We start from the raw sequence: 14,942 nt of genomic DNA, 5'->3' as shown, positions 1-14,942 counted from the left end.
TTCTGCAATTCATTAGTCCAAGGCAAGAAATACTAATATTACGACATCACAAACAGCTTTTATCTCTTAAAGAGGAGTTAAACTTCTTGTTATTATCTGATACACTTCCAGTTCTCAGAAAACTTGAGGGAGAAAGAAAGGTGACAGAGTCAGGCTGATTTCCCTCAAGTAGTTTCCTCATTCAGCCCTATATACCCTCAGGGTGGTTTAGATTAAGCACAGGGTCATTTTTAATTGCATCTGGATATCTGAAATTAAGTGCTAGCACAGGAAGAATCAGGTATTACCTCTTTTCCAGAGGAGAGAGTTGGAGGAAATTCTTATCTTCCTACCTGTGTCAGATGACTGCATTAGCACAAAAATCCAAATCTGTAGTCCCCTGGATGTTGCGATGCATTTGAATGCATGTTTGACATAAAGAGAATCCTTAATTAACTATATGTCCTTAGGGAGCTTCACAACACAAAGTTGCAGGGTTATACTCTGGACTCTTTGTTGCTCATGAATGTAGGAATCAATGTATGTTATTTTCAGATTTTGGGGGGTAGTAGTTTTGGGGTTTTTTTGTTTTTTGTTTTTTTTTTTACTTTTTGTAACTTCTGTTGTTGACATATCGTCCAAGGTTCTTATTTTTCAGCAATGTGGTTTATCTTGTAGTTCTGTAAGGGGAAAATTATTCATCTGGTAATTCTGCTTATTTGGAGATACTGTATCAGAAAGCTTTCTTGCATCCCACTCATTCTCTTGGCAAACTGGAGAATTCTGACTGCAGAATACAGCATTTTCTGGTTTGAAAAAAAAAAAGCTACATCTATAAATAAATTGACTTTTACCTATATACATTAGAATTTTTTTCATCTAATCTTTTTGGTTTAATATTTTATATATATATATATAAAAAACAGAGGAAACACAGACCGTCTACTAACTTGGCTTCTAACAGAATGTTCCTCGTATAATCTTGATTGGGCACAGTGCTTTCAGTACACTCTTCAATCAGAATTCAAATAGGGAATGTTAAGAATCAAGCTAGTTGTCCTCGTTGCATTGCATAAAAGCAATGTCTGTGGGGGGAAGACATGCCAGCGCAGATGCCAACAGAAGTGGAAGAGGAGAGGAATGCTGAAGCCCCTTAAAGTTCCTAGCCTGTCTTGTGTTGAAGGCTTGAGAAAGGGGAATAAAAATTCTGTGGGATGTTATCTTCAAAGATGCAGAAGGAAGTAAGTGTTTTACATTTATGTCTGACAATTTTGAAAGAATATGACAATTTTTGAGAATGAAACATGTTTCAGAAATTAAACATTTCCAAGAGACTTGTTAAGCCAATATTCATAGTGAATTTCTTTCAAACATAGTTGTTTGCATAATTATGTCAAAAAATAAATATCTAAGTATAGATTTCAGTTGCTGAAACTGAATATGCAACACCTGACAATAGATACAAGTTCAGATATGCTTTAATATTTGTAAGAAAAATTCTTTTACAAAAACGGAAGTGTAGTCATTCCATATATGTAATCAAAGCATATGATTTATTTTCAAGGCAATCTATTTCTTAAAAGAACTTGCTAATTTGTTTCGTATTGTTGAGTAGTTATTGAGCCTTTCCTCTCATGTAGCTGAACTTTCAAGAAGCTGGTACCAAAGAAATCTGATTATTTTTTCTATAGTAGGTAAATATCAGGACTGTGTTCCTCCTGCATTTAATCACTTACCAAAGGTGTTTATAATATCATATATTCCTGTGCCAGGGACAGACCATTATCTATTAAGGAGAGAAGAAGTCACTCTAACTTTACTCCAGTAATTTATGATTGCACAGTAACTCTATACATTCTGAATTCCCTAGTAGTAATCGTTGATTTTTTTTTTTTTATTAAATAGGAGAGGCACACAAAATTTGTCATGATTAATAAAAAAAATAATAATTTCTTCAAGAAGCTGGCACAAGGACAGTAGAAATCCTTGACTGTAGAAGAAGGGTAAACTTTTCAAAAGGAATATGAATCTGAGAAACTGTGGTGATATTAATGATATTGGTAATTTACCAGTTACCTTTGTAACATATAAAGAAATATTTAATCTGTTTCGGTTTTTTGTACTGCTATGAGGTTGCACAGTGCCTAAGGTACCTTAGTGCCTTAATGTTACTAATGCTGACTCTGAAGGCACTGAGGCTGTATTTTCCAGAGCCTCTCTGGAAGTATTTTCTGTTATAGTTCTTATGCTGTTGTTCTCAGATTATTTTTCTCGTGGCCTTGCACTTGCAAACCCCAGTAGTGTTGTTACAGAGAATCTTCATGGGAGCAGCTGTGATGCTATGAGAATTGCTCCTCCCTACCAGGTCTTGACCTCCCCAAACCTTCTGCACAACAAAGTCAAAAATAATAGTTTAAATGCTTGATAAGTGTTATCCATTAATATATGTACACTGATGTTTAGTGACCAATCAGTGTAGAACACTTGCACCATGTTAACATACTCCATGCAGCATAAATGGCATCATAAATGGGACAACCAATAGAGAGTTTGAGCAGTTCCCAAAGGAAAGTATGTAGTGGCAGAGGGACAGCATGGCAGAAGTCGTCATCACCACTGTGAGCAACAGCGTTGGCATATTTGTCGTTGCCATGTGCTGCCCCAGAGAGATACCCTCCCCACTCTCAAAGTAGGATGCTTTTGTGGGAGTCCTTAGCTGCTTTTCCAAGTCAGCCATTAAGGAGAGTTTTGATATTTCATCTGAAATATCCCTTATTTTGTCTGTCCGTCTCCTTAGTTTTAGCTATGGAGCTAACTAATAAAACTCACTAAAGCTAAAAATGTTGGAGAGGGACAAAAAGGGGATGCGTGATCCATTTTCAAATAGTTGTGTTCAATCTGTTCACTACAGCAGGACTTAGGGGTGTTTTGGCACTGAGTGATGTGCCATTTAAAGTTTGATTTGCATGGCTAGAATACTTATAGTTTTGCGTGCACTTTAGGATGATTATTGGGTAATGTTTAGTCAACCTTCAGTAGATTTTGAATAGCTTCAGAATACACCATCTACTACCATGATTTCTTTCAACACCAGTTATGCTTTGCTTTTCTATTGCTTGGTACAGGTGTCTCAGAGGAATGCAAAATGAGAGCTGTATCTCTCTAATATCTACATTGGACTGTTTCTTTGTTGAAGACTCTAGCATCAGACTGCAGATAATGTTTTAATTGATTTCTGCATCTCTCTATTCCCATAGTTTTTTTATTTACATGTTTTTGTCACTTGTATACTGGAATTGTTTCTGTATTGTACAGTGTAATTTATTGGCTTTCATGTTATAAAGCAGTTATGTAAGGCTGAACCCCATTTCTGTGAGGAGCCTATTATCAGTTCTTACAGGCTGAAATTCCTAGTGACTGCCAATAGCAGGATAGTCTCTGAGACCATCCCTGCTCCCTTGGAATAATCTAGGGAATAATAGCAATCTTCTGGAGATGGCACTGGTGAACAGTATTGAATAAAAGGGAATTTGCCAATCAGTTCTTTTATGAAAACAGTCTTTTAGTTAATGAATGTCTTCTAGAGTTTTTAACCCGCTTGAAGACCGAGGAGGCTGTATTGACAGTGCTTAGGTATCTATGGTAAATCCTAAATGCAAAAATACAATTTGACATTGGACACCAAATGATTAGTGTCAATAATGTAAATACAGGACTTGAACAAATTATATATAATCTGACTACAGCTTTCGCAGATGAAGAAATTGCATTTAGGTACTTGTATATGTTGGTTTCAAATATGCTTCTCTTTAGATATTAATGTAAAACCTAGCTATTTTCACAGGTAGAGAAAGCGTGATGAAAATTGAGGTTTGACAAACTTTGACGAAGTTTTAATTTGAACTGTATAAGGGAGATCAAATTAGATTTTTGCCTATTTAACCTTCTAGTGTTATTCCAGAAGGATGAAGATACTATGATAGGTTAACCTTTTATGTGCAGTTGATATGGCTGTTTATGTTACTCTACATGTTTTTACCCTAAATGGGGAGCCCTAGAGGGAGCTCCATTATAAGTGCAACAAACACTCACCTGAGTGATTCTGTGGTTCTTTCAATCTACAAGTGCATTATTTGTGATGCCCCATGTAAGGTGACTGAAAAAGCCAAAAGAATGTCTTATGTCAAATAAAAATCCTAGATCAAGTGTAGAGCTTCATTCCTTCCAAAGTATTACAATGAAGTGTAATGACATTCGACAGTATTGACATTTTTTATACGACTTTTCGGCTAACTCAGCAGTCTGAAAAAAACAAATAGTGTTCTCCTTTTGTGATTGAAAGGGTTAAATAGTACCAATTCATTACCACTCACAAAAGGATTTATTTTGTTCTCATAAATCAGATTTATTCCACATTTTTATTATTCCCTTGGGTCAGCTGCTCCAATTGAAATCAATACAAGTGCAAGTGACACAATCAATCTAGATATTTGATTATGGATTTGAGACTCCCAGTTCTGCTCTGTGTGTTTAGCTAGTCTCCTTCTGATAGTGTCCCTGGAGAATGGAAAATTCTTATTGGCATCCATGAATTATGGGCATAGATTCAGAAACCAGATACTGTGATAATCTCCATTTATGTACTACTGCAGCTAGAGAAAGAATGTTCTAACCATGGAAAAACAAACTGGAAGATTTTAAATCTAACTGTTTCTGAAATTTTTTCAGTGTGTAAAATCTCTCCTGAAATAAACTTTATAAATGTCATAATTTGTTTATAAACCCCCTCAAACAAAATGGATTAAATCAATAGTTATATGCTCTGTCATCAGCTTAGCATCACAAGCACAGCAAGTGTTTTTGCTGTTTCATGCTTTCTGGTCGTTTATAGACAATGTGATGTTATGCCACTTCGGGTACTAAACTGTACTGGGATGCTTTCTCCTGTTCATGTTGGCATAAGAGCACGTGGACACTGGAAGCCTGTGTGAAATTCGCATGAGTTGGTTCTACTAGTATAATGCTTTCCAGAGTTGAGTGGCATCATCCTATTTTATGATTTCTTTAGGTCATGGACTGAGTTCTTACAATGTGTTTCTACAACACAGTACAGTGGGGGGGGATGTGTGGGATGTGGGTGTGTCCAAGGCTGATGCCCCTTGGTGCTGTTGCAGCAAAGTGAGTTACAATACAGATGAATATACTTACAGCAGACACTTAACACTGTACTGAATACACTGTTTTAACTGGAAGGTCTAAATGAAACAGACTCAAGTGCAAGATTCATTAGACATTTCTATGTTTGTTAAAGAGTAATGAGAAAACCTAAAACTAATTCAAATTAAAAAGTTGCTTCCTCACAGTTTCATCTACAAATACAGAGTCTTTAAGCTGAAAGCCTCGTGGCACTGAACTGGAAGCTCAAAAGGGTAGATGAGACCACACACCAAACGTTCTTCTCTGCCTGCCATCATGACAGAGCCTAATCTCGGCTGTAGTCATTAACTGTCAATGGGGTCTGTGCTAACTTTCTTGTATGAGCTTCCCCATCAAGCTGTGGGCTTTATTGATATTTCAGTCCACAGAATTAATGAGCATATAAATGCACATTCCTTTGTGTTTCTAACACTAATGATCAGTTATTTCTACTGACAGGAACGTGCTTTCATCGTAATGATTACCCCTGCTTTGCCTTAGGGTTCTTGAAGTATTCTGCAAATTTTCGTAGAATCCTAGAACAGCTGAGGTTGGAGAGCACCTCTAGAGATCATGTAGTCCAGCCCCCTTCTCCAAGCAGAGTCGGTTGGAGCACAATGCCCAGGACAGTGTTCGGATGGTTTTTAAAGATCATCGCGGATGGAGACTCCACAGCCTCTCTGGATAACTTGTTCCAGTGTTTGACCAACCTCAAAGTAAAAAAGTTTTTTTTCTTAGGTTTAAACAAAATTTCTTGTATTTCTACATGTGCTCATTACCTTTTGTTCTGTTGTTGTGTACTGCTGAGAAGTGTCTGGCTTCTTAACATTCTCGCATCAGATATTTATACATATTGATCAGATCATCTTCCCTCCAGGCCTTCTGTTCTTGAGGCTGAACAACCTCATTTCTCTCAAATTCTCTTTGTGTGAGAGATGCCTCAAGCCCTTAATCGTCTTTGCGTGGACTCCACTCCAGTAAGTCCATGTCTGTCTTTTACTAGGGAGTCCAGAACTGTTCGAGCACTCCAGATGTGTCTCACCAGGGCTGAATATAGAGAAGGGATCTCTTCCCTTGACCTGCTGGCAATGCTTCTCCTAAAGCAGCTCAGGAGGCTATTGGCTGCCTTTGTTGCAAGAACTCATTGCTGGCTCATGTTCAGCTTGTCCACCAGGACCTCCATATCTTCTTCAAAGCAGAGAAACTGCTTTCCAACATCAGCCCCTAACCTGTACTGGGGGCCAGCTCAGGGTGATGGACAGAACATTCAGCATCTGTCTTCTTCAAGTCTCAAGACAAAGATAACTATAACAAATTTAGGTCTGTGAAAAGTCACAGAAGGTGCTTTTGCCTGTTTTATAGTGAGGGAAACTGAGCTGTCAAAGAAACAGCTTGAGTAATACAGTCAGAAATTACATTTGGGTCTTTGTTCTATTGTATGTGCCCATGAGGACTTTCATCTTATTCTTTAAATGTTTTCTGTCTTTCAGTCTTAAAACTACAGGCTTCTTTAATTACCAGGGAAAAAGGAAAAAGCCAAAGTTTTTCAATGCAGAAAATGTGAATTGTTCATTATTTTCAGGAAAGAGAATATTTTGGATTGATAGTTTTGCCAGTTTGCCACAGTGCTGTTAAATTTCACATCTTGCCTCATCCAGCAACTCCCCCTAGCCCACAAGAATGAAGGTTTCCTGTGAAAAGAGAGATTTTAAGTTTTGGACTCAGTTTGATGGACTGAGACCATGACATGTCCCTAGGAACAACAGATCTGTCAACTCGGGAGCAGAGGAACAAATAGTGGTTCAGGAGATTGAGGCACAAACACAAACACACCCCCTCCCCAACACCATTGAAAAGAGGGATACGGCATCAAAGCACAGAAACCACTTCATATGATCGGTATAGCAATTGGGATGACAATTGGAAAACAGTTCATTATTACAGCTCTTAGGGAAAGAGAGGTCACCTATAATGATCGGGTAAGATGTTTTAGCTGTTTTTTCTTGGGCTAATGAAAATGAAAAGTCATGGGTTTTATTCTGAATACTGTGCTAGAAATAGTGGGAAAGGCAGAGAGGGAGAGAAGAAAAATCTCAGCTGGGAGGAAAAGAGTAGCTCAAGTGGATGTTAGTGAGGCTGAAGAACAGGCAAAACTAATAGACAAAAGAATGAGTTAACTGAAGAGGAAACGTGCATATTGGCAGGATTTCCCCCAAAAGACTCGATGCCAGAGAGCCAGGAACCAGGACAGGGACAGAAAATGGTGCTCAGTGAGGATGAGACCAATGGAAGGATGAGGAAAGGGGGCGAACAAACGAGGTTTTGTTTCATTTTTATTTTGCTGTTCTGACATTAACTTTTTCTGTGGCCAACGATAACATTCTTTACTCTGTATGATCACACACATATAAAGCAGGCATAAAAATAACTGTAAGTTGTGCTATTTAACTAAGTAATCTTTGCATAATTCTTTAGATCCTCATATGGACTGTTCCTTGACGTGGATGTTTTCTGTATTTATTCTTTGAGTACTCTTCTACAGTAGGATTAGTTCTGCTTCTATCTGTTTGAATATTGTGGAGCAACATGCTCTATAAGTAAAAGAAGTTATAAAGACCTCTATGTACATAATAGAAACAGTATAGATTGGTAATAATATTTCAAAGCATGACAAAAAGCCCTAAACTTGCCAAAAAAATACCTTTTGCTATGTATTAGCACGCAGTATGTAGTGTACTTCTGTGATTATTGTGATTATCTCACATTATCTTGAAATAGTGATACTGAAAGAAAATAATCACAGAATCACAGAATGGTAGGGGTTGGTTCACTAAACATTTGTGACCATAAGACTTGAGTGTTTCAGACTTAAGCACCTCTTAGGTGGAAATCTGTCTGCATTTCACAAACTACGGTCCTGTGATATCGTTTAAGTTCAAACAAATCCGGGTGTAAGATGAGCAGTCACCCAATTTCTAGGACACTGCAAATACCAATAGGTAGAATTCTGTTTTACAAAGGTGGCTCAGTTGTTTGAGGTCCTGTAAGAATACAAAGAAAGAAGTATAAGGCAGGCAATTTTTCACCAATATCTTCTGTGTAATGATGGCTGGCTGTTGATGATTAGGGAAAGAAAAGCACGTGAGCACCCAGTGCTATTTTTCACTAGCATGGCCTCCTTGCTTCCTGAAGTCAGCAGCATAGTTGTGTCAATGTGTTTGTGATACTGACATGTTAGACTGGTTGTGTTTAAACTTATTACTTTAATAATCCCAAATGCCACGGTAGTAATCAAAGTATTTTGTAATTTGGAAAAGATTGACCATATGTATTTACTGTTTAATACACAAAAAAGAAACATCTCAATGTATTACCTTTTTCCCTAAAAATATTAATTTTGATCCAGATGGGAAGAGTACGTTTAAATGCAGCAATTTCTGGAAAAAAACTGTTCTTAAATGTGAGATGAATGCGTTTAGTTTGTATTATTTCTTTTTTCCATTGCAGTCTTTGTCATGAGAATGGCTTCATGTTGTACCATTTCCTGTGCTCCTTACAACCTTTGTCACATGAATAAGATATCAGAACGCTAATGACTAATATACAGTACTCTGTGTCTGCTGATACTATACTGTACTACTGTGACCTTTGCAATATTATGTATTCTGATTGGCTGTCCATTTCACCTCTTCCCCACAAGTTAATAAGGCTGTAAAAAGGAGAGAACTTGAAATGGCCAGCCAGTCAAATTACAGAATATTGAAAAGGTCAGAGCAGTACGGCACACAGAAAAAAATTACGGAATATATGAGGCATTAAAATTCTTGTGACAATGATTATAACAAGAATGGAAAAGGATATCCATTTATGTTATTTCAATTTAGTGAACCCCGTAGGATGGTGGACCCAGGACAGCAGTAATTTACGCACCACCGACCCACAGGATCTTTATTCAGCTATTTACAGTAGTACTCAGTAACAGGAATGCATGTCTGCTTGGGAGCCCCCTTCAAAGTGTCCACCCAAAAATGTACTGAACCTTCAAACACAAATACTCCTCAGCTAGGGTACTGTGTGAAGCTTAGCACTTTTAAACAGTGATTTTGAATGGAATATGTGTTTGAGTATCTTTTTAGTGTAAGCATGTTTTATTACTTGACTTTGTTTCAAGTATACATAGTTTTTAAGTATGTATACAGATATTCCTTAGCCCTAATTTCTTCATTTGGACACTATTTTCCTGAAAAACGGAGATACTTTGATCTGGTATAAACTAGGAATAGACTGGGAATAGCACAGCTTTTTGCCAAATACCATGCTTAGCCAAAGTCCCTCAGAAATACTGGGGGAAATATGGAGAGGCTTATGAACAGGAAGGCTAGTAAAAGAACAATACCATCACGGTGCAAAAATATGGAAAGATTAAGGAGCATGAGGAAGACTTTCATGTCTGCAAAGGGTTTAGGGTTTTTTAAGACATTATGGGAGATGGTGGCTCTGAGCCCCCTTCCATTTGACTTTATCTTTTGGTAAGGGTGCTTGCATGTCTGAAGTGTTGAAGGACATGGTGAGCCCGTTCTAGAAGTTTGCTTTCTGCCTCTTTAGTTAGGTTCTTCATGTCAGCTGTGTCTTGAATGGATCTTGCTTGTTGGAGCACTGGTGACTGTTCATGGCAGGAGTTATGAGGCAGAAATGTGGAGAAACGAGGAGGTATTCTGGTAGAAGCCACTTGTCTGAAGTAACGTCTCTTAGGACTTTACCAGTGTCTGAGGAGGCTGCTGTTTAGGTCTGTGGCAGACTCGGTGGTCGGTTAAAGTGGGATCTGTGAGCAGGATGGAGAGAAAAACACACATGAAAAATAGAAAAAGAGAGGCCTCATCCACTTATACTCACAAATAGGGTCCACACTGAAGCAATCTAGGTAGGAATGGCACAGAGCGATATGACAGGGTTATCGCTGTATCACTTTCTGTCAGGCTGAACCTATGTGTCTTCATTTTCCGGCTCACTGAAAGCAAAGTTTAAGCAGTGAGAAGTGGCAAAGCTGCATATTGCAAGTCATCCTCAGCAAGACCAGCATTTTAAACATGTTCTAATATTTTATTTGCCAGTAGCAGTAAGGTGCTTGGCTGGCAACCAGAATTAAACACCTTTTGTCTGTGTAAAATTTGGGTTGAGAAACTTGCAAGTGCTACTCAACTTTTTATTAGAAGCAATGAAAAATTTTGAACTGCTATGTTGTCTAACTCATTGTAAATGTTCAAGTTCATTTTTGAGCTGAATAAAATGGTTATGTAATTACATACTTCTCCTAATTATTGAGTAATTATATACTTCTTATAATTGCCGAGTAATCACTGCTATAACTAGAATTTAATGTTACAACTAATTGTATAATTACTGTATATTAATGTTGTTATCCAGGCAACTTGGAACAGAGTGTTATCCTTTTAATTCCTTTTCTGTTACTCAGAGCTATATTTTAAAATATATAGTATAGTTAGCCATTGGAAAAAAAAGATTAATAGTGGAACAAAAATATCAGCAGAGGAAGTACATGTTTTCATTCCAGGCTCAAGTGGATCAGAATAAAAATACAGACATGTTAAAAGTTGATTTTTCTCATGAACTGGGCACGTAAATAGCTGTTCAGGAGCCTACTTTTATGCTTGAGGTTTCAATCTATCCTTTGTGCCTTGATCTGTCAACACTGGATTTTAGAACTTTCCTACACTTTGTAGGTGGAACATTTTAAAAATGCATCTTCTTTCACAGCCAGCCAAGTCCTTAAATGTTTTATGTCACTAGGACCTTATGTCAGTTGGCCATTTCTAATGCCTTTATTGTTATTAATAAAACAATAGGTGCATATAACAGTCACATGTTGTCGGGTGGGCGTCACAAATAGTGAGTCGCAAACTGCCTGGTGGTGCACAGAAAAATTGTGACAGATATTGGGAGAAATGTCCTTTGATGGATTGTATCTACTCCTAAATCACACACAAGGACAGTTTCACAAAGAAGCAGAAGGAAGGTTTGATATACAATTTAAGTGATGAGACCAAGTAATGCAAATGCATTTTTCTAGTGCTGGCTAGGTAGCCTGGGTCCATAAGAGTAACCTCAGACAAAATACTTCATTTGAAACTTGCATAAAAACAAGTAAAACGAAAGAGCTGCATTTTAAAAAATTAATTAAAAGAGAGTTTATAGGGGTTTTTTAATTCTATCTTACTTAGATTTTGTAGAGGACTCAGATGTGAATATTCAATCTTCTGCCTGTGACAATGCCTTAATTAATTTAAGATATTTTTAATAGTTATATTCTGTTCAATCTCATTCTCATACCTGTGATCTCAGACTTGTGTGATTCTGCTGGTTTTTTGTAATGCAGAATTTCCATCGATTTCAATGTGAGAGCTCTCCATGCAATGATGGATAGTAGTAATAATATTAATCATTTATATAGCACTTTATATGTTCAAAATATTGGATAATCTTTAACTGAGCTCAGCTTTGCTCTCAGATACGTGAGTGAAATCTTCATTGAGTCCAAAAGAATTGTTACTTGACAAACAATTTTTTTATTTTCCAGTCTTACCAGGTGTTTTGGAAAGGTTTATTTTGTTGTTTTTGTAGGGTAGAAAGGATTGTAAAGGACATGTAGATTGCTGTGGCGTCCTCTGATGATTTCAACTGATAAACTGAGTACTTCAAAACCTTGTATTATCTTTGAGAGGACTGCAGGCCGTGCTGGAAAGCATGTGTTTCATACTGCAATATGACTAGTTCTTATATATGCAATGGAGTTATCTTATAAACTCCGAAGAAATGTTTTTCTAATGAATTTAAGAAGTTTTACCAGTTTTTTGTAGGCAAAAGAATTAACCTTAATGTTTTGAATTTGCAGTTATCACACAAATGTTCTAGAATATGAGTAATTTCTGATAACTGTCTTCTGTTTGCCGTATATAACAGTCACCTTTGCAGCTGCATAGTTGGTTCATTTATTTTTCAAGTTTTACAAGAACCACAAAACTGTTGACAAAAGGAGGAGAAAATGGCATTTAATATTTTGTCTTCCATAAAGGCATTTTTGATGTTATTGGTATCAATGGCAACTTTTCATTTGAGTAAAAATAAGACTTGTTTTGTAAGGACCACGAATTGTAGCAGATGCGAGGTCTAACATTTGTTCTTCTCCCTCCCCACTTTTTTTTCATAACAGCTAATGCTAATTATTCTATTGTAAATGATACGCGGATGTTATGCAGCAGCAATCAATCCAATGTATGGGTACCCGTTAAAGGACTGATTCCATTTTCTAACTACACAGTCCAAGTGAATGCTTCCAACAGCCAGGGCAGCTTGATAAGTGATGCTATAACAATAGTCATGCCTCCAGGAGGTAAGTATGAAAAAATGCTTTTTCTGTTCATGTAACAACTACATAAATGCTCTCTTGAACAAAATGTTATTTATTATTGCAACTGAGGACTTGAAGTTCAGAAGCATATGTTTGCGTTAGTAGTTCTTACTAACAAAATTGTTCTTTTCAGCTTCTAATTTGGCACATTGCTCAATTTAAGAACTAGAGAATGAAAACGGGTAGTTGTATAGATAACATACTATGTAGGCGAGAAGTGCATTATATACTTTGTTTTTTTTCTGTGAATGGTGTTGTATTCCATCATGGATGGCTGATCCAATCTAAGAATATGGAGAGAGTCACCTGCATTTTGTAATCTGTTTTAGAATAAAAGTTGTATTTGCTGACAAAGAGCACTTACTAGATAGACTTAGATAATTTATTTAATAATAGCAATAGAAATAGTTGGAAATATATTGAGCCAGAATCCACAAACTAGTGTAGCTGTAAGAAAGTAAATTGCAGTGTGCTGATTTACAGTGAATAAGGCTATAAGTCACTTTGGATGCTATCTTCATAAAAAATTGAAATAAGAGAATTGAGCAAATGCTGCCTTAACACTGTGCATGTTAGGTTTGTTTGGTTATTTTTTTAAATGAAAGCTTAAATTTACGACTGATGTATATGTGTTCCTTTTGCATTCTCTTTCATGGACATCCTAGTGAATTAGCTTTTGTTGAATAAATGCCAGTAGAAACAACGAATTTAAGGCAGTTTTGAATTCTAAAGAGCCCAACAAAACTTGATCTTGAGAGATGTGTAGGGGTAGACAATGAGCAGGAATAGTGTAAAGTGACATACATATCATTGGAAAGTAAAAAAAAAAAAAAAAAAGAAGAAAAAAGAAAAGAAAAAGCAACAATCAAAAAAAATCCATAAACCTTACAGCTCAAAAGCACAATTATACTTGGAACAGTTTGCTTGCAAACAGATGGATTGGTTTTGGGGCCAAACCAACAGAAAGACTTCTGAAATTCTGAAAAGTGAATAAATAAAATGGAGAGTTTGTACAACAGATTACTGAGCAAGAAGGAAAATGTAAATTCCCAGCACATTTTGTAGTATTGCAATCTGATTGACAAATTATACCTAATATTAACAAATATGTATTGTCATATAATAATAAAACCACATCTGAGTTTTACTGCTCACTTAAGACTGAGCAGTAAGACACTGACATGTCTAATCCCAGTGTCACACTTAAATTTCGCAAGTAGAAATAACAAAATTTTGTAGTGAAAATTTTACAAAATAAGAAGGTAAAGGATCTTTAAAGATAGGCAAGGATGTGCACAAGTTTATGACAGCCATTAAGATACACTTTCTTTCATCATTAGATTGTTGTTGATTACAATTAGAAAACTTATAGCTTTGAAATTATCTTTTTTATGACCTTGTGGTACTTTAAGAGCAATACCTCATTGATTAAATAGGTTTTAGTTCATGCTTCCTTTTAGTTAATGATCTGAAAACATATTATCCTGATTTACACATAAAATCATGCTGAAAAGCATGTGGCATTCACTAGGATATGTATGTTTAAGTAGAATTAAATTAGCAGTGAGAGTTATTAAAGAAATCTTCCATACTATTGTCCAGTGGACTGTGATTTGTAGTGAAATGAATAGTAAATGAAGCAGTGCATATGAAAGAAGCACTCTCACACACACGATATTCTCACTATATGTGTACACGCATACAGACACACATGTGTATGGCTAGGACAATGTGTGTTTACTTTACTGTGATGTTTATTATAATGACTCTTTGAATGCCATAAAATTCCATTGCATGTTAAATTATGAGTATAATGATAATTTTACCCGTGGCTATATTCAGTGTCTTCACTTACAAACACTTTCTAAATCATTAAATGAAATCTAGATCCTACCAAAGTCAGAAGGAATTTTATTTTTTACTTCAGTGGCCAAGATTTCACTTCGACAGAAGTTTTGTTTGATCAAAGAGTGAAAGAGGTCTCATTATATACAAAATCACATCCTTTTAACGAGTGTTAAAATGTAGCATTCTCTTTTCAAAGATAACAAAAAAAGCTGTTTCAGAAATATGCGTTGTGGTTAATACTTTATGGAGCTTTATGGAAGGTTGTATAAGAGGGATGGTGATAGAAGACAAAGGAGAATTCCATTCTGAAGTTACTGCAGACCACTGTTTTTCAATTATGATACAAATTTTCTTACAACATACATTTCTTTTGTTTCATTTTTTATTTAAACTGTATTGCACATAATATACAGCACACCTAATAGCTGGTGTTACCTGATTGAATATATCTTAATTTCTCATCAAGCTGATTTGCCATGCTTAAAGTCAATGT

The 14,942-nt window shown here is 36.3% G+C and overlaps 1 protein-coding gene across 3 annotated transcripts in view; it reads left to right on the top strand.

Annotated features, from left to right (window-relative positions):
• The window catches only part of USH2A (usherin), a 389,400-nt gene that overhangs the window by 214,172 nt on the left and 160,286 nt on the right, over positions 1-14,942 (top strand). For all 3 annotated transcript variants that reach the window (XM_075412995.1, XM_075412994.1, XM_075412996.1), the window contains one exon: positions 12,404-12,583. In XM_075412995.1, the coding sequence (XP_075269110.1) occupies positions 12,404-12,583 (180 nt within the window). The remainder of the gene's footprint in view (positions 1-12,403; positions 12,584-14,942) is intronic.

This window comes from Opisthocomus hoazin, chromosome 2, assembly GCF_030867145.1.
Source record: "Opisthocomus hoazin isolate bOpiHoa1 chromosome 2, bOpiHoa1.hap1, whole genome shotgun sequence".
Classification (NCBI taxonomy): domain Eukaryota; kingdom Metazoa; phylum Chordata; class Aves; order Opisthocomiformes; family Opisthocomidae; genus Opisthocomus; species Opisthocomus hoazin.
The sequence above is the reverse complement of the archived record's forward strand: the minus strand, read 5'-3'. Positions and strand labels throughout refer to the sequence as shown.